Source organism: Zingiber officinale, chromosome 2B (assembly GCF_018446385.1).
Source record: "Zingiber officinale cultivar Zhangliang chromosome 2B, Zo_v1.1, whole genome shotgun sequence".
Lineage (NCBI taxonomy): Eukaryota > Viridiplantae > Streptophyta > Magnoliopsida > Zingiberales > Zingiberaceae > Zingiber > Zingiber officinale.
Genome location: NC_055989.1, coordinates 247,458 through 270,490, shown reverse-complemented (window position 1 = coordinate 270,490; position 23,033 = coordinate 247,458). Strand labels below are relative to the sequence as shown.

General features: G+C 40.0%; 2 protein-coding genes across 2 annotated transcripts; both read right to left on the bottom strand.

Moving 5' to 3' along the window:
- Positions 1 to 4,757: 4,757 nt before the first annotated feature.
- Positions 4,758 to 5,096, bottom strand: LOC122048047 (36.4 kDa proline-rich protein-like). Its single transcript, XM_042609654.1, has one exon. The coding sequence runs from the start codon at positions 5,094 to 5,096 to the stop codon at positions 4,758 to 4,760; it is 339 nt and encodes a 112-aa protein (XP_042465588.1).
- A 5,194-nt stretch (positions 5,097 to 10,290) lies between these two features.
- Positions 10,291 to 10,623, bottom strand: LOC122048046 (classical arabinogalactan protein 9-like). Its single transcript, XM_042609653.1, has one exon. It carries the CDS (start codon positions 10,621 to 10,623, stop codon positions 10,291 to 10,293), a length of 333 nt encoding a protein of 110 aa, XP_042465587.1.
- Positions 10,624 to 23,033: the final 12,410 nt, after the last annotated feature.

The window sequence follows — 23,033 nt, the reverse complement described above, 5'->3', positions numbered from 1 at the left end:
CTTTCAGAGCTAGAAGATCAAATAGAACATGAGTCCGAATCTGAATTTGAATCCCCAAAGTCAACCTCCGAACCAGACTCAGAAGAATCAGAGCATACCGATTTCATAGCACTGATGGTTAAAGATGAGATATCTGAATCTGAGTCAGAATTTGAAATGGCAACAGTCAAGGGGGAGAATCATATCATGGATCCTAAAGGTAAAATTATAAATTCAAAATTTAAATTTCACATAACTTGTTTTAAGTGTAGGGAGAGAGGACACTATAGAAATGAGTGCCCTACTCATAAGATTCGATCGGCTCAATTGGAGGAGAAGGAGAAAACGATCAGGAAAGGGAAGAAGCACATTGAATGCTCTAAGTGCAAACGAATGAGTCACTGCAAAAGACAATACCCAGAAAGAAGATCCAATAATCTAGGTAGAGAAATCAAGGTAAATAAATTTACATTATATGAAAATCCAATCTTTTCAACACATGTCGGTAGTCTAAATAATCCTGCTTGCTCTAGTATCGATTTTTCTTCAAAATTGGATATGCATGCTAGCAACACAATAAATAGAGTTAATTCAAATCTAAATAAGAATAACTTAAAATTATTTAATAAACATAAAAAATTAACGTTGAGAAAAATAGAGAAATAAAGTAATATCTTAAAAGATAAAATAAATAAGTTAGAAAAGATTATTAATAATTTAACTACTCAACAAAATCTAAACTTGGGTTATAAGTCTAAAGTAAAACTTAAACACTACAAATCAAGGTATAATCAAGTACCTTTTATTTACTAAACTTAATTTAAATATAACTCAAATCTAATTTATAAATTTAAATAAAATTATCAACAATGTAGGGGAGGCTCCAGAATAGCTGGCACCTCCAAAACTAGCTTACCCGGCAGGGTAACCCAAACCAAGCTACCCGGTAGGGTAATTAGGACTAATTAGAAAGGGAACAAATTTAACTTGACCTATGGTACTGGTGAAATTTTGGATGATAGTATATTAGGGAAGCTTAGTTTATGCATGTCTAGGAAGATATGGCTTCGACCTAGTGCATTTGGCTAAGTGGAACTAACCGAAACTACCTTTATGTATCCTAACCAGTTAGACAAAGATTTTGTATTAAGTTCAGTGGATAGGACTATTTGGAAAACCTCGAAGGCATGATAACTTTAATGATATCCAAGTGACTCACCATAGCCCAGAAGTTTATCCAGAGAATGTCTATTTGTTGAGCCCAAAGTTAAACCTGAATCTAACACAAAGTTAAACCAAACCCTATAATTAAACCCAATTTATCTCAGAAAATTATAGGAATATTTGATTTAAAATTTAGATCGGGTGAGATAACTAAAAATCAAAATATTTTAAAAAAAATCTTAAAAAAATACTTTTAAAAATCATTTTAAAAAATGCTTATAAAAAACATTTAAAAATACTTTTAAAAATCATTTTAAAAAATCCTTATAAAAAACATTTAAAAAATCCTTTTAAAAATTAATAAAAAATCCTTTTAAAATATGAAAATCATTTTTAAAATTCTTTTAAAAGTCATTTAAAAAAATCCTTTTAAAAATTTATTAAAAATCAATTTGAAAATCATTTTAAAAATCATTTAAAAAAAATCCTTTTTTAAAAATACTTTTAAAAATTAATTAAAAATCATTTTTAAAATCATTTTAAAAATTCTTTTTAAAATCATTTTAAAAAATCTTTTAAAAAATTAATTAAAAATCATTTTAAAAATCCATTTGAAAATAATTTTAAAAATTCTTTTAAAAATCATTTTAAAAAAATTCTTTTAAAAATTATTTAAAAATCATTTTAAAATTCCTTTAAAAAATTCTTTTAAAATTATTTTATAAATTATTTAAAAATCATTTTAAAAATCATTTTAAAAAATCCTTTTAAAAATTACTTAAAAATCATTTCAAAATTATTTTAAAAATCCATTGAAAATCATTTAAAAATTATTTTAAAAATCCCTCTGAAAATCATTTTAAAAAATAATTTTAAAAATAATTTTAAAATCATTTTGAAAATCATTTGGAAAATCCTTTTAAAAATTATTTTAAAATTATTTTTGAAATCCTTTGAAAATCATATGATAAATTATTTTGAAAATCATTTAAAAATTATTTTAAAAATCCCTTTGAAAATCAATTGGAAATTATTTTAAAAATCCCCCTGAAAGTCATTTAAAAATTATTTTGAAAATCATTTAAAAATTATTTTTAAAATCCCTTTGAAAGTCATTTAAAAATTATTTAAATTTTTTTTTAAAATCCCTTTGAAAGTCATTTGAAAAATTATTTTAAAATCCTTTGAAAATCATTTTTAAAATCCCTTTGAAAGCCATTTGAAAATCATTTGAAAAATTATTTTAAAAATCCTTTGAAAATCATTTGAACAATTATTGTAAAATTCTTTAAAAATTATTTGAAATATTATTGAAAAATCCTTTAAAAAATTATTTGAATTTTTTTGAAATTTCCTTAAAAAAACATTCAAAAAATTATTTAAAATTCAAAACTTATTTTTAATATTAAATATAAAAATAATTCCATCTGACGCTTACTCCTAAGCTGAACATGCTTGTTAACATAAAATGGGTGAGATGGAAAGTTAGGAAAATAAATATTTTTTTGACCTCTCATGCTTGGACTTCTGTACCCAAAGAATTTATTAAGATATTAATTAAGGGGGAGTGATTTTGAGTTGGTTTTAAAATTAGTTTTTCTTTAAAATAAAAATTTGACTTGACTTCAAAATTAAAACTATTTTTGACATGTCTTCGAAAATTCAGGTTATTTTTAACTTAGCTTTAAAATTAAAATTATTTATGACCTAGCTTTTAAATTACAACTCTTCTAGAATGTTTTCAAAGCTAAGTCTTTATGTACAATTTCGTTAAGCTAAGTGCTTATCAAAGTATGTTTAACCCTCTATCTTTTTGAAAAATAAAATAATAATTATTTTTGAAAAGTTATGGTTTCTCTCGGTTATTTTGATATATGGCAAAGGGTGAGAGTATAAAATTCAAAGAAAGTTAAAGAAATTTAAGAAAATTTAAGAACATAAATCCTTGAAATTTTAAAATTCAAGGGAACTTTTATTAAGGGGGAGCTGTTATAAGCTTCTATTTAGGGGGAGCTTTGTATGCTGAATTTATGCTTATGTTGATTTCATACTTGTCTTTTCATACTTGTGCTATCACTGTCTGTTCTTTATTATCTTTTTACTTAACTTTGAATTTCAGTTGCCATAATCAAAAAGGGAGAGATTGTTGGTGTTGGAAGCATCCGACGATCGAATCCAAATTTTGATAATGGCAAAGGAATCAAAGTTAAGTTTATTTGTGATCTAACATGTCTAATGAAGATTGCAGGAAAGTCCTAAGTGTTCTTAGGCAAAAGTTCTAGCTGCGATTAGCCAGGGTGAAAACCCTAGGGGGTGGTAATCCTAGGTCCTAGGGAGTGGTAACCCTAGGTGAAGGAAAAATCCTAAGGGGCAGTAACCTTAGGTCCTAGGGGCGGTAACCCTATGTGGAGGAAAATCCTAAGGGAGGTAACCAAAGGTCCTAGGGGGTGGTAACCCTAGGTGGAGAAAAACCCTAAGGGGCGGTAAACCTAGGTCCCATGGGGTGGTAACCCTAGGCAGAAAGTCCAGTCGATCTGGAGGACCAGATTGGCATCAGGTAATCTTTCATGAGAGGAGTAGGTGAAGACGTGTTCCCCGTAGAGGGAACAGTAGGTGTCAGGTCGACCTAGGGTTTCCGGTCGAAAATCTAAAGTCAGACCCGGACAGTTCGATGACTATCGATCACTTGATTTATCATGATTATATCCATTCTAACTTTGTCTTGCAAGGTACGGTGTTGTTTTGGGACTAACGTATCTTGTAGGTACAAAAGGAACAAGTTAAGCCTCGGATGAACAGTGTCCGAGATGTCTCCATGGAGCTTGGAGCCGCCTCGGGTGCAAAGATGAGATGTCTGTGCAGAGGAGCTGGAGGCGCATCCATGGAGCTTGGAGGCGCCTTGGACTGCTTCTTGGAGGCGCTTCCATGGGGCATTGGAGGCGCCCTCAGGCGAATAAGTTGCGGCTGTAGAGGCTTATTGACAGCGACGAAGTTAGGATAAAAGTTTGGGTTTGAGGCGCCTCCATGGGCCATTGGAGGCGCCCTCAACGAGCTATTTAAAAGGACTTCGACCAGCAGCTAAGTAGAGCATCTGAAAAGCCATCTGTCTTCAACTAGCTGCTAACGAGATGCCCCAGCCAAGCTACGATAAGCCGTCGACGACCCGGAGCTTCAGTTTTAAGATTTCTTGTTGTCGGTATAAGTTTTTAATATTGTTAAAATTGTGATACTCTTGTACACTTTTGCGCTATACAATTGTTGCCTACCGTAAGCGATCAATGATCGTGGGCCTTGGAGTAGGAGTCGCCCTAGACTCCGAACTAAGTAAACCTTTGGCGTCTTTTGTGTGATTGCTTATTTCTTTTATTATTTCCGCTGCATTACTCGTCGTGTTTTTAATTTCGAAACGTGTGAAAGCCACAAGCGCTATTCACCCCCCTTCTAGCGCTTCTTGATCCAACACTGTCTAGCATAGTCGTTTAATAACCTTGCACAATGCATTTTTTTTAGTTGAAAAACCTCATAATTTCATTAAACTGGACTAGATAAACATCATCCCTAACATTATTTACTAGCTAGAAAGGGATGAATTCATAGGGTTCACAGGTCATAGGTCATAGGGGTGGTGGAAGTGGCTGTGGTGGCAGCTGAATCGGCGGCAACTCAATTGGCGGCAGCTCAATCGGTGGAGACGGCGACTTTGGGGGCAACTTTGGAGCCAACTTTGCGGGCTTAGGGGCCTTGAAGGCCTCATTGGAGGCCGTGAGTGGTGACAGCAAGGTGGGTGGTGGAGGTGGAAGCGGCAGCTGTGGCAGCTCTGTGATCGGCGATGACTTTGGAGGCTTCGAGGCGTCGAAGGGCTCTGTGATCGGCGGTGGAGCAGAGAGTGTATGCCAGAAGGAAGCGCAAGTCGCGACAAGTGTCATCATCGGAACCACCACCACAAGAGCCATTGTCGACGATGAAGATTACTAGCTGGTGGGAGGAGCTTATAAAGAAGAAGAGGAGGGGCAGTACATGTAGCCTACGAGCCTGCGCCGACAACCCCCATGTGAACAGTTACCCTCACAAAAAAAGGCAGGGACATTATACATATGATAAAATCTGTTAGTTCTAAAATGAGGGGGCTCAACGGCCTCTGTCTAAACATTAATGATTAAAAAATAATATCAAAGATATTCCACTATCTTTTTCCACGGGTAGTCCACCTCTATCACCACTCATGTAAAGCCCGAAAAATTCCCGAATTTATTTTAGAATTATTCCATGATTTTTCTGGAATTTTTAGATATTTTTCCGGAATTTTCCGAGTAGCGGAAGTAGCAAAAATAATTAGAACCGCAAATAGCTTAAGCGGGAATCGAACCCGAGACCTATGGTTTACGGATAAGTTTAGTAACCAGTTGAACCCAGCAGGGCCGTGCTGAAAGAGAAGGGAAACATTTATATTTATATTTGAGTTGGGCCTAGATACCCATTTAATATAAATATAAACTTAAGTTGGGGTTGGGTTATTTTATTTTTGGGTTCGGCTTTTTTCTCTCCTCACCGAAGCCTCCTCTCCCTCTCCCGTTTCTTTCTCTCGGCGCAGCAAACAAAGCAAAGGAGACCTAGGGTTCCTTCCCTAGGATCGTGTGTTCACTTTCCGGCGACAACACCAACACGAAGTCGGTTCTTCTCCGCGAGAGGAACACGAGGACGTAAGCGGTTCGTCGAACGGAGCAGTTTTCCGGAAAACCTAGCGGTTAGAATCGTAAGAAAATCTTACGATTGAGGTAAGAAACCCCTCACCTGCAGTATAATTGCTCTCGCTTGTTAGTTTTGGCGTTAGTTCAGTAATTTTACAGTTTCCAGTTTTAGGGTGTGCTTTTAGTGCACACCAAGCATTCGGTAGAATGCCCAGTTCAGAAGGATGCACTAGTAGGCGTCCTAACAGCATGTAAAATGTATTAGAAACATTTTATTCAGTTTATTATCAGTTATTACAGCTATATGGATCAGATATCCATTGGGTGGGCTCCCACAAGCCTCTAGGTTCAGATAACCTAGTTCTAGGTTCGGATAACCTAGAAAGCAAAGTAAAAAAATGATCAATATTTTACTTTTATTCAGTTGGCACTGTACTTGGATTAGATATCCATGGGTTGGACTCCCACATCGTCCCTAGGTTCAGATAACCTAGTAACCTCTTTGGATTCGGAACTTGCAATCCCGGGTCTCGTAGGGATGCGCGCACAGTAAGTTGTTGGGCCCAACAAAGCATGTTTAGTATTTTCATCTATTATATGTATAGTTTTCAAATTTGAAACTAGTGATGAGAACACTAATTTAGCTTTCAGTTCAGTTCAGGTTCAGTTTACATGATTTGAGTTCATGTACAGATTTAGATATATGTATGACTAGTTCAGTTTCATGTTCAGTTTATATGCTATGCCATGTTTCAGTTCCAGTTTATGCTTTGTATGATACCATGCCATGTCATGCTTGCATATTCAGTATGTTTCAAATAGCATGATTTAAAAACATAATCGCATCGTTGCATGTTTTAGTGAGGTAGATGATTTCTTACTAAGCTTTAAGCTTACAGATGCTACTTTTCTTATACTGCAGATACCGGTAAAAGAAAAGTGGACTAGCGGAGGCTGGAGGGCGATGCTACGATGATGTGTGTGTGTGCAAGGGGTTTGGAATAAAGATCCTTGGGGATCTATACGCTTCCATTTCAATTTTGATACTTAACATGACTAGTTTTATGACTTAGCCTTGTTGCTAGGTGTTATAGCTTAGTGAACTATGTTTTGTTTAGATTATCATGTTTAGAATGTTATTATTTACGTGCTAGAGTGTTTTCATGTATCTAGAACTTGTGTATGCGATTTTGGCACGAATCGGTCGGAAATCGAAATTCGATGTCGTTCGAGACTATCGAAGCGGATCGGTCGCCAGACCGATCCGGTTATTTTCCTTCTCGGATCGGCCAACCGACCGATCCAGATGGATCTGAGCTTCATCGTCTCCACGGATCGATCGGCCGACCGATCCAACATCGAATGTAAGGCATCCGGCGTTTCGGTGCTCGGATCGGTCTGCAGACCGATCCAGACACACCTGGATCGGTCTGCTGACCGATCCAGCCTTTGCTAGATCGGTCCGCAGACCGATCCAGCAGGGCACAGAATCGTAGCAAGTTGATCGATCCGTGGATCGATCAGCAGCTAGCTGGGAAGTTAGTTCTGAGTTCCTAGCTCAGATGGGAGGTCAAGTATCCTCCTTAGCACATGTACACCAACCGGAAAGGGTCTTGAATCCTTCTTTATAACAGCATGGTGTATCAGTTGTCAGATTAACCGAGTCAGTTAGTGAAATTTTATTTTACCCAGTTTTCCGCACAGTAGCTTCAGTAGTTAATGTAGCGATCCGGCTCACAGATTAGTACCCAGGAGTTGGGTCGTTACAACTCAGTATACCTATACTGAAGTTTGGTATACCGAACTTTTGTATACCAACACTTGGTACACCAAAACTTTGGTATACCAAAGTTTCAATATAAAAAATTTCAATTTAGCGAACTTTAGTATACCGACACTTGATACACTAAATCTTCGGTATACCGAAGTTTCAGTATAAAGAAATTCGGTTACCAAACTTCAGTTTACGTAAGTTTATTAGAAGTGTCTACAGCAGAGACATGCACACAAATCAAAATGATATCACACTCGTACCAGCTAGTTGGAAAAGGAAACACCACTACAATCACCAAATCAAAAAAATCACAGTTCAATTCTTAACCATTGCACATGAAAAACAGGAAAGCGTCAATCTTGATCGAGAAGAGTACTCTCAGTCTCTTTATGAAACATATTTTATTAAGTAATTCCGGCATCAAAGTAGTCTTCCACCAGGAAATAAAATGCATCCATTATCAAATCTTTAGATATCACTTTTTTGATTCAAATCTCCACATCATATAAACAATAATACCTTACAAGATCTCAAATTTTCACTAGTTTCATTCAAATAAAATATTTATAATCCCTTGAATTCACTACGTTAATTAAAATATGTGCAGATATTTTGATTATTCACACTTTGTCTTTGTCTTTGTCTTTTTTTTCTTTTTTTCCTTTTATTTTCTAGTATATGATTTAATTAAAACTCACATGCTTATTAATTAAGATGAAGAAAATTATAAAGAAGCCCTTGTAGCCTCATTCAAGGATTCTATTCCTCGTAGAACTTTGTAAGTTCTTAGTGACTTACATATATTTTTAAAAGATATGTGCAAGTTTTTAAGTTTATAGTTAAATATTCTACAATGCGACAGAAATCTTGTTTAGTGAATCATATTTGTCCCACTTTGTTGTTGACGTATCAATATACTGTCTAGCACAGTTGTTTAATAACCTTGCACAATGCATTTTTTTTCGTTGAAAACCTCATAATTTCATTAAACTGGACTAGATAAACATCATCCCTAACATTATTTACTAGCTAGAAAGGGATGAATTCACAAGGTTCACAGGTCACAGGTCACAGGGGTGGTGGGGGTGGTGTAAGCGGCTGCGGTGGCTGTTGAATCAACAGCAGCTCAATCGGCGGCAACTCAATCGGTGGAGACGGCGGCTTTGGGGGCAACTTTGGAGCCGACTTTGAGGGCTTAAGGGCCTTGAAGGGCTCATTGGAGGTCGTGAGTGGTGACTGCAAGGTGGGTGGTGGAGGTAGAAGCGGCAGCTGTGGAAGCTCTGTGATCGGCGATAACTTTGGAGGCTTCGAGGCGTCGAATGGTTCTGTGATCAGCGGTGGAGCAGAGAGCGGAAGCCAGAAGGAAGCGCAGGTAGTGGCGAGCATCATCTTCAGAACCACCACCATAAGAGCTATTGTCGAAGATGAAGATTACTAGCTAGTGGGAGGAGCGTATAAAGAAGAAGAGGGGCAGTACATGTAGCCTGCGAGCCGGCGCCGACAACCCCCATGTGAACAGTTACCCTCGCAAAAAAGACAGGGACATTATACAGATGATAAAATATGTTAGTTCTAAAATGAGGGGCTCACTGTCTAAACATTAATGATTAAAAAATAATATCAAAGAGTCCACCTCTTCCACCACTCAGTATACTTATACTGAAGTTTGGTATACCAACACTTGGTACACCAAAACTTCGGTATACCAATATAAAGAATTTCAATTTAGCGAACTTTAGTATACCAACACTAGATACACTAAATCTTCGGTATACAGAAGTTTTAGTATAAAGAAATTCGGTATACCAAACTTCAGTATACGTAAGTTTATTAGAAGTGTCTACAGCAAGGCATGCACACAAATCAAAATGATATCAGACTCATACCAGCTAGTTGGAAAAGGAAACACCACTATCATCACCAATCAATAAATCACAGATCAATTCTTACCCATTGCACGTGAAAAACAGGAAAGCGTCAATGTTGATCGAGAAGAGTACTCTCAGTCTCTTTATAAAACATATTGTATTAAGTAATATTCCGGCATCAAAATAATCTTCCACCAGGAAATAAAATGCATCAATTATCAAATCTTTAGATATCAATTTTTTGGTTCAAATCTCCACATCATAGAAACAATAATACCTTACAAGATCTCAAATTTTCACTAGTTTCATTTAAATAAAATATTTATAATCCCTTGAATTCACTACGTTAATTAAAATATGTATAGATATTTTGATTATTCACACTTTATCTTTGTCTTTGCCTTTTTTTTCTTTCTTTTTTTTTTTTCTAGTATACGATTTAATTAAAACTCACATGCTTATTAATTAAGATGAAAAAAATTATAAAGAAGCCCTTGAAACCTCATTCAAGGTTTCTGTTTCTTGTAGAACTTAGTAAGTTCTTAGTGACTTACATATATTTTTAAGAGATCTGTGCAAGTTTTTAAGTTTATAGTTAAATATTCTACAATGGGACAGATATCTTGTTTAGAAAATCATATTTGTCCCACTTTGCTGTCGACGTATCAATATACTGTCTAGCACAGTCATTTAATAACCTTGCACAGTGCATTCTTTTTAGTTGAAAACATCATAATTTCATTAAACTGGACTAGATAAACATCATCCCTAACATTATTTACTAGCTAGAAAGGGATGAATTCACAAGGTTCATAGGTCACAGGGTTGGTGGGGGTGGTGGAAGCGGTTTGCGTGGCTGCTGAATTGGCAGCAGCTCAATCGGTGGAGACGACGGCTTTGGGGGCAACTTTGGAGCCGACTTTGAGGGCTTGAGGGCCTTGAAGGGCTCATTGGAGGTCGTGAGTGGTGACTGCAAGGTGGGTGGTGGAGGTGGAAGCAGCAGTTGTGGTAGCTCTGTGATCGGCGGTGACTTTGGAGGCTTCGTGGCGTCGAATGGCTCTGTGATCGACGGTAGAGCAGAGAGCGGAAGCCAGAATGAAGCGCAGGTAACGACGAGCGTCATCATCATAACCACCACCACAAGAGCCATTGTTGAAGATGAAGATTACTTGCTGGTGGGAGGAGCGTATAAAGAAGAAGAGGGGCAAAACATGTAGCCTGCGAGCCGACGCCGACTACCCCCATGTGAACAGTTGCCCTCGCAAAAAAGACAGAGACATTATACAGATGATAAAATCTGTTAGTTCTAAAATGAGGGGCTCAACAGTCTCTGTCTAAACATTAATGATTAAAAAATATTATTAAAGTTCTTCCACTATCTTCTTCCAGAGGTAGCCCACCTCTTCCACCACGTAGTATACCTTTACTGATGTTTGGTATACCAACACTTGGTACACCAAAACTTCGGTATACCAAAGTTTGGTATACCAATATAAAGAATTTCAATTTAGCGAACTTTAGTATGCCGACACTCGATACACCAAAGTTTTGGTATACAGAAGTTTTAGTATAAAGAAATTCGGTATACCAAACTACATTGTACGTAAGTTTATTAGAAGTGTTTACCACAGAGGCATGCATACAAATCAAAATGATATCACACTCATACCAGCTAGTTGGAAAAGGAAACACCACTACCATCACCAATCAATAAATCACAGTTCAATTATTACCCATTGCACGTGAAAAATAGGAAAGCGTCAATCTTGATCGAGAAGAGTACTCTCAGTCTCTTTATAAAACATATTGTATTAAGTAATATTCCGGCATCAAAGAAGTCTTCCAGCAAGAAATAAAATGCATCCATTATCAAATCTTTAGATATCACTTTTTGGGTTCAAATCTCCACATCATAGAAACAATAATACCTGACAAGATCTCAAATTTTCACACTCTCGGACATCTGGTCTTTCTATATAAATCCCTCGATCTATCCCTCAGTATCGAACAAGAAATAGAGGCGTTGATAAGGATTTGGCGTCATACCTGGTACGAGTAGGTGTAAGCTTGAAGACCACCGAATCTAATCTAGTTTCTTAACTCATTTTAAAAATCAAATGCTTTGGTCCCTCTCCTCCTCCACTCCCATCCCCGTTCGCTGCCTTCTAGCAGAATCTATGAGATCTTACTCGCAGGATGGTTGAAGCATCAAAAGGAGCCACCTTGTTTTTTATTTTTTGCTTGTAGTGCTGATTCAGGAAAAAGGGAAGGCAAAAAATACCTACACTTCCTAAAACAGTTAAGTTTCCAGATCGACCAATGGTGCCAAGCACTACTACAAAAAAACTGAAGAAGAATAGGTGTAGTAGCACAAAATATGTGCTTCAATACTGGAACTTTCCGAAATACTCAGGCAAACAACGGATCACTCAAGGTGGCCGCAAAGATCGATAGTAACTAGGGACATAAATGAGAGAGGAGGAGGATGAGGGTCCTGATGGTCCAAGAAAAGAGAGGTGGCGAAGGTTAATGGCAGTGAATGCAAGCAAGAAGCGAACGCATGATAAAGAGAAACTTTGCAAGAAGATGAGAAGAGAAAAATAAACAGTATAGATGCATCTATCCAAATAAAATATGCAAGAGCCCAGCAACAAGGAGCTCATTTAAAGGATTTGTTAAGCACTAAATTAGTTGGAAATTAATTACTGTCTGATAAACACTGTCATTATCTCTGCCTGTCAAATACATAGAAATTGGATTAAAGGCTCGCATTGCTTGAGATAGAGAGATGCTGAAGGGGGGCCAAATACCACTCTTAGTGGTTTAATTTAGAAAGTGCACCTAGTTAGGTTGATTACTAATTAATACCGACCAAATTAAGCTGAAGACCCTCCCCACAATGCATCTAGTAAAGGACTCTTTTTACACTATATCTATCATGCATAAAACTTAAAAACATTCAATACATAAATGATTTATTAAATAATTGATATCTATGAGCATTTGTTTAAACATAGGCCAGGAAGATGCATACTTGAAGTAAATGGTCAAACTAAAAAAATTGGATTATTTTTTCTAATGAGTAACGAATGACCTCATATAATATGTATCTACTGTCATGACTCAAACATATGTATGAATCTTCCCATATCCTAGTCATAATTTCTCATCCTATAGAGGTAAGCTGTTTGCAATGATCAACCGACGATCAAACACCAACAAAAACTTGAATATTTTAATTAAACACATTTTAATTTATATTTTCAGGTTCAATTGAAACTGAACCCGGAATGACTAGTACAACAGTCATTCATACAGAAGAAAACTAGAGCAATATCTATAATTGACCTTGTAAAACTAAAAACGAAATGACAAGCTAGTAGCTTCATTCAAGTAAAATATTTATAATCCCTTGAATTCACTACATTAATTAAAATATGTGCAGATATTTTGATTATTCACATTTTGTCTTTGTCTTTTTTTTCTTTTATTTTCTTGTATAGGATTTAATTAAAACTCACATACTTATTAATATAGATGGAGAAAATTATAAAGAAGCCCTTGAAGCCTCATTCAAGGTCTCTGTTCCTCGTAGAACTTAGTAAGTTCTTAGCGACTTACATCTATTTTTAAAAGATCTATGCAAGTTTTTCCAGTTTATAGTTAAATATTCTACAATGGGACAGATATCATGTTTAGTGAATCGTATTTGTCCCACGTTGCTGTTGTCACGCCCTAGAGGAGTCTCTGTCCGAAGAAATTTCGGCAGCATCTCCCCTGTACGGCGGACAATATGAAACTTTCTACATATCACAAATACATCAGCCACAAGCGGCTGGAATGATAACAAAAATAAAAACAAACACCACGCAGTTTATAAAGATATTCAGCCTCTGGCTGTCACAACCACGCAGTTAATAATAGTAAACAATAACAATAGGACTCTGACTCAAAATCCACCCTACTCCACTACACTCGTAAAGCTCAAATCCAACGAACTCACCTCTTCTGCTTCGATCCAGAGAGGGCAGCGGCGCAAGAGGGCACAGCGGCTTCGGCAGGGCTCAACGGCGGCCGGCGGATCGTGTGCGGCGGCAAAACCGTGCGGCGTCAGTTAGGGCTCGAGAGAAGAAGAGAAAACGCACAAGGAGAAGAGGCTCGGGCGAAAAGGCTTCGACGAGGAGAAAAGAAAAATATAAATTAAAGAAAATGAAAAGTTAAAAAGGAAATGTAATTATAAACATTTCCTCGCTTAAACGGGTCGCCTAAACAGGCTTTTCCGGGCCCCGTAGTTATCCCCACTAACTCGTCCGTACGAGCTCCGAAAAATTCCCGAAAAATTTCCAAAAATTCTGGAAAATTCCCTTATTAATATTCGCCAATTTTTGGTATTTTACATTCTCCCCCACTAATAAAAATTTGGTCCCCAAATTTCGTTATCTACCATCAGCAAGTACTAACAACAGATATAGAGTATAAATGCTGAACGATAAATAAATCACATACCTCAAGTGAAAAGATGGGGATATCGAGCTCGGATCGTATCCTCGAGCTCCCAAGTAGCCTCCTCGTCTGAATGATGCTGCCATCCGACTTTAACCAGGCGGATGGTCTTGTTCCACAACTGACGCTCTTTCCGGTCAAGAATCCGTACCGGAATCTCATCATATGTAATATCAGGCTGAACTGGAACTGGAATATCTGCCAGCACATGCGTCGGGTCGGGCACGTATCTCCGCAGCATAGATACGTGGAATACATCGTGGACGCCTGCCAGGGACGGTGGTAGTGCCAGTCGGTAAGCTACTGCTCCGATCCTCTCCAAGATCTCGAAAGGACCAATGTACCGCGGAGCTAGCTTACCTCTGATGTCAAATCTCTTCACCCCTTTCGTGGGTGAAACTCGCAGAAATACATGATGCGAGAGAACTCTAGTAGTGCGTCTCGATCGGCGTAACTCTTGGCGATCCTGCGCCTCGACATCCTCCGTCGATAATGCGGACCAACTCGCATCTGCTGAACTCTCGAGGTCCCAACAACTGGGCCTCTCCAACCTCATCCCAGAGGACGGGTGTCGACAAGGTCTACCATACAACGCCTCAAGCGGTGCCATCTGAATAGCCGAATGGAAGCTGTTATTGTAAGCAAACTCTACTAACGGCGGATGGTCCTCCCACTGCCTCCAAAATCCATAACACATGATCTCGGCCAAGTCCTCAAGAGTCTGAATAGTCCGCTCATTGTCCATCATTTGTGGATGGAAAGGCATGCTAAGTCGGGCTGTGTGCCCAAGGCTGTTGCGAGACTCTGCTGAAGCAGGCGTAAACCGTGGATCTCTATCCGAAATGATACTCAACGGACACCATGTAGTCGATGATCTCCGGCAATACAGATCCTTGATCGATCCGGGCATCGGTCCTCCGGATCGCTAAGAAATGCGTGGATTTGGTTAATCGATCAACGATTACCCAAATCGCGTCATGGCCTCGTCGTGTCCTCGGCAATCCTACCACAAAGTCCATGGTAATGTGATCCCACTTCCACTCGGGAATAGGAATCAGTGAAGTAATCCTGCGGGTCTCGATGCTCACCTTCTGAGAGACAAGACATCTACCTACGAAATCCGCGATGTCTTTCTTCATACCGTTCCACGAGTGAACGTCTCAAGTCTCGATACATACGGGTTCACTTTGGATGGATCGCAAATCGAGATCGGTGAGCCTCCTGAAGTAGCTCCTGTAAGACCGGATGAGACTGAGGTACGCATAATCTGCCTCAGAAATATATAACACCCTCCTCGTCTCGTGTAAACTCGGTCTGCTGCCCGGAAGCTATCTGACTACTAATGAACTGACAATGCTGATCACCAGCCTGAGCCTCTCGGATCTTCGTCCTGATCGACGACTGAGCAATCATAGTAACAAGAATACCCTGCTCTGTAGATCCCTGCTCCTCAAGGTCTAACTCAGAAAAACTCTGAATCAAGTCTGTGACTGAAATCCGGTGGCAAGCCAAAGTCCCTCTGGACTTCCTGCTGAGTGCATCGGCAACCACATTAGCTTTCCCTGGGTGGTAGCTAATGGTACAATCGTAGTCCTTCAGGAACTCCATCCATCTCCTCTGTCGGAGATTAAGCTCCTTCTGAGTGAAAATATATTTGAGACTCTTATGATCAGTGAGAATCTCAAATGTGATACCATATAAATGATGTCGCCAAAGCTTCAGAGCAAAAATGATGGCAGCTAACTCCAAGTCATGAACTGGGTAGTTCTTCTCATGCTCCTTCAGCTGACGAGAAGCATAAGAGACTACTCTGCCGTGCTGCATCAGAACAGCACCCAAACCCTGTAGAGAAGCGTCGGTGTAGAGTACAAATCCGTCCTCTCCAGAAGGTAAAACCAAAACTGGAGCCGACACTAATCTCCGCTTCAGCTCCTGAAAGCTGGTCTCGCAATCCTCGGTCCACGTAAACTTCACGCCTTTCCTGGTAAGGCGTGTCAGCGGCATAGCAATACGCGAGAAACCCTCGACAAATCGTCGGTAATATCCGGCCAATCCCAGAAAACTGCGGATCTCCTGCACTGACTTCGGCTGTTCCCAACTGGTGACAGCCTCGATCTTCTGAGGATCAACTGAAATACCTCTACTAGAAACCACGTGTCCCAGAAAACCGACTGAGGATAGCCAAAACGCACACTTGCTGAACTTCGCGTACAGCTGATGTCGTCGAAGAATCTCCAAAACTGTGCGAAGATGCTGTACGTGCTCCTCCTCGGAATGAGAGTAGACCAATATGTCATCAATGAAAATGATAACAAACTGATCCAAATACTCCAGAAAAATACGGTTCATCAAGTCCATAAACACCGCTGGAGCATTGGTAAGCCCAAATGGCATTACCAAAAACTCATAATGACCATATCGAGTACGGAAAGCTGTCTTCTGAATATCTGAGTCTCTGACTCTCAGCTGATGATATCCGGATCGCAGATCAATCTTAGAATACACTGATGTACCTCTGAGCTGATCAAACAAATCCTCGATCCGTGGTAAGGGATATTTATTTCTAACGGTCACTGCATTCAGCTGTCTGTAGTCAATACATAACCTCATGGTGCCGTCCTTTTTCTTGACAAATAACACAGGAGAACCCCATGGAGAAACACTAGGGCGAATGAATCCCCTATCCAAAAGCTCCTGGAGTTGAACCTTCAGCTCGTTCAACTCCTTTGGTGCCATACGATAAGGAGCTTTCGATGCCGGTGCGGTTCCCGGAATCAACTCAATAGCGAACTCCACTGGCCTTCTGGGAGGCAAACCTGGCAGCTCCTCTGGAAATACATCTGGGTACTCCCGGACTACAGGAACGTCGGAGAGCTGCGAACTGCTGCTGTCCTCAGTACTGATCAAAGATAACAGGAAACCCTGACAGCCATGTGACCTGTATCACTGAAATGATCGATAAGCCGTCGTCTCGATGCCGTGAAATCCCACGAGTTGGTTCGGAGGCCGAAATGTGACCACCCTCGTCGGCAATCAACCGTGGCATGATTAGACAAAGCAGTCCATGCCAAGAATAATATCAAAATCGACCATTTCTAATACTAAAAGATCCACTGTAAGTATTAGGTTGCCAAAATCTAACGGGCAACCTCGGACCTCCTGGGTGACATCCAATGAATCACCGGACGGTAGGGAGACGGTCAATCGCTGGGGTCTGAGAGTGGGTAATCTACCAACCTCCCGCATAAAAGTGCGAGATATAAATGAATGCGAGCTACCAGTATCTATCAGTATATCTGCAGATAAGGCATAAATAGAAATCATACCGCGGAAAATGGATCCGTCGGCTCGCTGCGCATCCTCTCTGGTCATCGCATGAACACGTCCAGTCTCTGCGGAGGAGGAGGAGGTAACGCTGCCAGCGACTGAGGCTGTGCTGGATACTGCGCCAGAGAAGACTGAGAGGACGGCGACTGATACTGTGCAGCTGGCTGGGACTGAGTCTGGTACTGACCTATAGGCTGAGGCTGCATCTGATACTGCCCCTGCGTCGGATAATAAAGTCCCTGAACAGAACTCTGGGGTGCTATGGAAGCACTGGAGTACTCCTGTCCAAGCATGCCAAATGCCGCTGCTGCAGGTGAAGCACTCGGCTGCTGGCCAGGCAAAGGTTGGGCTCTACGCCCTCTGCGTTAAGTACCGGACTGACTGGACTGTCCTCCATGATCCGTCCCTCCGGAAGTAATATGCTGAGTCTTCTGCGGACAATCTCGGCTCTGGTGCCCAGGCAATTTGCAATAAAAGCAAACCGACTGTCCCAGAGAGCAAGCTGAGATGATATGATCTCTGGACCCACATCTGAAACAACGAACGTCGCTGGCGGGTTGTTTCCGGTTCTGCTGGGAAGACCGGGAACGTCCAGAAGAAGACTGTCCTGATTTCTGGGGTTTACGAGATCCCCCAGATATACCCTGATCTGACCGACTACGCCTGCTCTGCTGTGGTGTAGCCTGAGGCTGCTGGATCTGTCCAGATGTCTGACTCGGCTGCTTCCTTTTCCTATCAGAAAAAACTCTTTGCTGAGCTGACTCAATAATGAGAGCTCTGTCCAACATCTCCGCATAAGATGTGATACCAAGACCGACAAGTCTTAGTTGCAAATGTCCATCCAGTCCCTGAATGAACTGCTGCATACGTGAACTGTCCTCAGCAACTAGCTCTGGACAAAACCTGGCCAATCTGTCAAACTCTGCATTATACTCAGTCACTGTCCGATTATTCTGTCGCAAACTCAGGAAATCCTGCCGGCGAGCCATCTGATAAGCTCGTGGAAAGAAACGGCTCTCAAAAGCCTCTCTGAATCTGGCCCATGTGATGTTCTGCTCACCGATGATAGAACGCTGGGTAAGCCACCAAGTGTCGGCCGCATCCCGTAAGTGAAAAGCAGCCAGCTCTGCTTTCTCCCACTCGGAGCAAGCAATATAAAAGAAAGTCCGCTCCATAGTCTCAATCCAAGACAAGGCCACACTCGGATCTCTGTCTCCTCGGAAGAGTGTGAATCGACTCTTCATCGATTCTGCCAATACTGGAATCCTGGCTCGTGCCGCAGCAATATCAGTGAGGTGTGTCGAGCAGTACATCGGGCTGGAACCAGGCTGGTGCTACGGGTGGTGCAGTGCATATCTTGGAGGAGGTACTCCGGTGCTCTTGGGTAAAGCTGGAGCATATCTTTGTCACCGTAGGGTGAATGTAGGTGGCGGTGGAATCTGATGAGCCGGATGTGAAGCAACCAGTATCCCTAATCTTGGAGGCTGCTGGGTACACGATAGGTCTTGGGGGCCAGCGCCGTGATCTGGGTGCTGTAGGCCGGTGGCGGTGGTGGAGTCTGTAATAGGCGAGGTGGTGTCGGATATGCTAATGGTATCACTGGTGGTACCGGAAATCTGGGAGGGTATTATCGGTGCAGTGAGGTAGGCACCTCTAAGGGAGCCATCGGTCTCGAGGCCCGCACTCGTAGTATCTTTGAGTGCATCACACGGCCAAGCTGGCTCGACCTCGATAGGCATCTCTGGTATATCCAAAGATCCTGCGGTCCTCGCGTGCTCGTCCGGCACCACGTCTCGCAGCAATACGCGTAGATCGCCTCATATCTATTAAATTATAGATATTACTACGGTATAAACAATTACCAAAATGACACCATACCTAATTCTGGAGATGTTCCGTCGTTGTCCATTAATTGACCTCGAAATTCCGGACGAGAAAACCAACGATATAAATCAATAACGGAAATCCATAACAAAATCGAAGCGGAAAAATCCGCAACCCAACATAGCGCGAGACTAATGCATCAGCACTAGGGCTAGTATAAAAATGTCAAAATACTAAAAGCGGTATCACACCTGCTCACGATGCAATAAATTGGTATCGGATAAATCTCAAAAATCCAACACAGAAATCAAATAAATATAGAACTTTGCGTGATACCAATAAGCGATATCAGTTATTCAAAGTATCCATGTCTGAAAACAAAGATCGTATAAATCCAGAACACACAACAAGTATCGTATACCGGCTCTGATACCACTAAATTGTCACGCCCCAGAGGAGTCTCTGTCCGAAGAAATTTCGGCAGCATCTCCCCTGTACAGCGGACAATATGAAACTTTCTACATATCACAAATACATCAGCCACAAGCGGCTGGAATGATAACAAAAATAAAAACAAACACCACGCAGTTTATAAAGATATTCAGCCTCTGGCTGTCACAACCACGCAGTTAATAATAGTAAACAATAACAATAGGACTCTGACTCGAAATCCACCCTACTCCACTACACTCGTAAAGCTCAAATCCAACGAACTCACCTCTTCTGCCGTCCAGGCAGGCACGTAGTAGAATGAAATCCAATATCATATCAAAAATCCATCAAAAGGTATCACTCCATACAATATCCATAGTAAAAATCCAAAGACAATGCTAAAACAAAGTCTGATATAGAAAAAAAACCAAAATAAAACAAATAACGAACTAGTAGAGAACTAGCTCTACGTGCAGATGGGGGGCCAGCGACTGGAACTGCTCCGGACAGCTTCAACATGAAAATATCAACAATGGAGGCGGGGTGAGTCCAACACTCAGCAGGTACAACTGATATGCATAATAAAACAAATAACAGACAACACTAATCATGCGTACAGTCTCCTGAATACGAGAAGGAATAAATGCAACTGAAATGAAATCAGGAGATAACTGTACTAACCGAAATCAAGGTACAAAGGTAACAGGTCGTCAGACCGAAGAAATCATAATCCTGTATGCATGTCAATCAAATGCATCCATACAAATGCAGCATATAAGTGCAGCAATCACAACAATAAAATGCAATAAATGCATATGGTGACCGTGCACTCGGACATCACTGCTCCTGACAGTGACTAAGTGGATGGAATGCTGTCGGAGTACTCCTGTCCTCTGTCCCCAAATCATAAATGGGGGATCTCAATGCTCTCATCTCCCGGTACACAATGACGGGGAGGATATTGTAAGACCGTTGAATTCGATAGAGGGGGGGGGGGGGTGAATATCGATTCGAAAATCTCGAGTTAAAACGCAGCGAAAAAGTAAAGAAGTAAAGAGATGAACACTGTTGATTTTTACTTCGTTCGGAGCCTGTGACGACTCCTACTCGAAGGCCCGTACTCCTTGAGTACTTTCGTTGGGCAATTCACTAGCAATTCGGATAATTACAATTTACGTACAAATATTGCTAATGAAAAAGAAAGAAAACAAAGCTAACCGACAAACAATGAATTAAAAAGAGAGCCGGAGTGAGTCGTCGGAGCTTTGTGAACGTTGTTGGAGCGCAGAGCAGCAGAGTGATTGGACTCAGAGTTCTCAGAAGACTGATGTGTTGAAGCTCTGCACAGGGCTTCTTTTATATCTTGCTCGGGCTGGATCCCTTAGGCGCACAGAATGTGTAACACTCCCAACCAGCATGCTCCAAGTGTCAGCGTCGTCCTGGGGATAAAATTTGCCTCCGCCCCGGACCCCTCTTCTCCGGAAAGTCCTTCTCCTGCAAGAAAAGGTTAGTCGAGGCAAATGTAAGAAAGATTGTTAGCGCAGTTTTATAGATAAGCAAAGTATGACTTAGATTCCGTCTTTCCGGGCCGGAATCTAGTCACGATCTCGACTTAGATATCGAAATGGATCTAAGCTGGATCGGCCTAATGTTCCCTTCGGGAGAGTCCTCATGATCACTCCCCTCCAGTGACTTACCTCACTTACCTGCCAGACGTCCGGTCAGCCCGTCGACCCGTCTGGACTTCTTGCCAAGCGTCCGGTCAGCCCGTCGACCCGCTTGGACTTCTCGCCAGCTATCCGGTCAGCCCGTCGACCTAGCTGGACTTCTCGCCAAGCATCCGGTCAGCCCGTCGACCCGCTTGGACTTCTCGCCAGCTATCCGGTCAGCCCGTCGACCTAGCTGGACTTCGTGCCAGACATCCGGTCAGCCCGTCGACCTGTCTGGACTTCTCCTGCACACTCGATCAAAGTGTCAGACAACAACAAAACTAACTTAACCTATTTGTCATTCATCAAAACCTGGGTTAAATCACCAACAATCTCCCCCTTTTTGATGGAATGACAACCTGGTTAAGTTAGTGAAAGCATATGTACGAAACACCATGCATTTGTGTGGTTTTAAAGTTAGTTTGTGTTTTTCAGATTGGTTTAGCTAACTTAACCACCTAACCCTTCTCCCCCTTTGGCATTCATAAAAAAAACAAGGGTAAACAATCATAGTGAAGAATTACTTTAAAACAATAACACTTAATCTTGAAAAATAACTGAGTTTGGTTCAGGATTCAAGGACAAAAGTACAATTTTTAAATCCAAGAAAAAATCAAGTTGACTGGGGGGAGTATAAAGATTTGAAAACTTTTAAGTTTAATTTCCAAACATAAGTGTATCAGGTCTAAATTTCAAGATTAAATTTTCAAAACAAGTTTCAACTTTGAAACGTTTTTCAAACATAAGTTTTCAAAACCAAAATTTCAAAACTAAGTTTGAAAAATCTATTTTTCCAAACAAATTGAAATTTATTTTTCAACACTAAGTTTGTAAAAGATTCAAATTTCAAAAATCAAGTTTGAAAAACTAATGTTTTTGAGAAGCTTAGTTTGTAAAATAAGTTTTGTAAAATTTAACTTTCAAATCAAATTGTCAAAACTAAGTAAAATCAAATGTTAAGAACTAGATTCAGGAACATTTCAAGGTTAAATTAAATTTAAATCTTTACTTTTTAGAATGTTTTGATATAATTTGTTTTCCGAAATCAAATTTTTTGAAGTTTAAACGTACTAGATTCAAAACCATGGTTTAAAATACTTGAAAAGTTCAGTTTTCAAAGACTAGGTAAAAAGGATAAAAAGTTTGTGACTTAAAAAAAATTTCACAATTTGAAACAAGTTGTTTTTAAATTTTGATTTTCAAAATTAAGTTTAAAATTTAATTTGAAAAACTAAAGTAGTTTTATTTCTCCCCCTGAATTTGATACTTAACGCTTACCAGCTGTCTAACCAATTAGGTACTAACTAACTATCAGAAGATAGTAGCTTTCACTTAGTTAGTCAGATTAAGTTAATTATGATCAGTCAGTGTTTGACTTGACTGATGAACTTTAATCTGATTAATATCTAAATTGTATTTAATGTCCAGGCTTATGTTGATGCACTGAAATAAGCATCTTAAGTCCAGACAGTTGGCCTATGCATCTCACCCCTTTCTATGTTTATCAAACACAAGCAAGGTAAACCTAAGATGTTGGTGAGATGCTCAAGAACTAAACCTATGGGTACATGCTTTCTAAGGATTCAAAACTAGCCTAAGGCCAAAACTGTTTTCGAAAGTCTAAAAAATGGAAAGTTTGAAAACAAACAAGTTTAGCCTATAAGTTGGTGAAATCAATTTTGAAAGTATTTTTTTGAAATTTCCTAGTCTATTGAGCACATCCCTAATTGTCGTCGTAAGTTGCTAAATTCACTTTCAGGGAGTG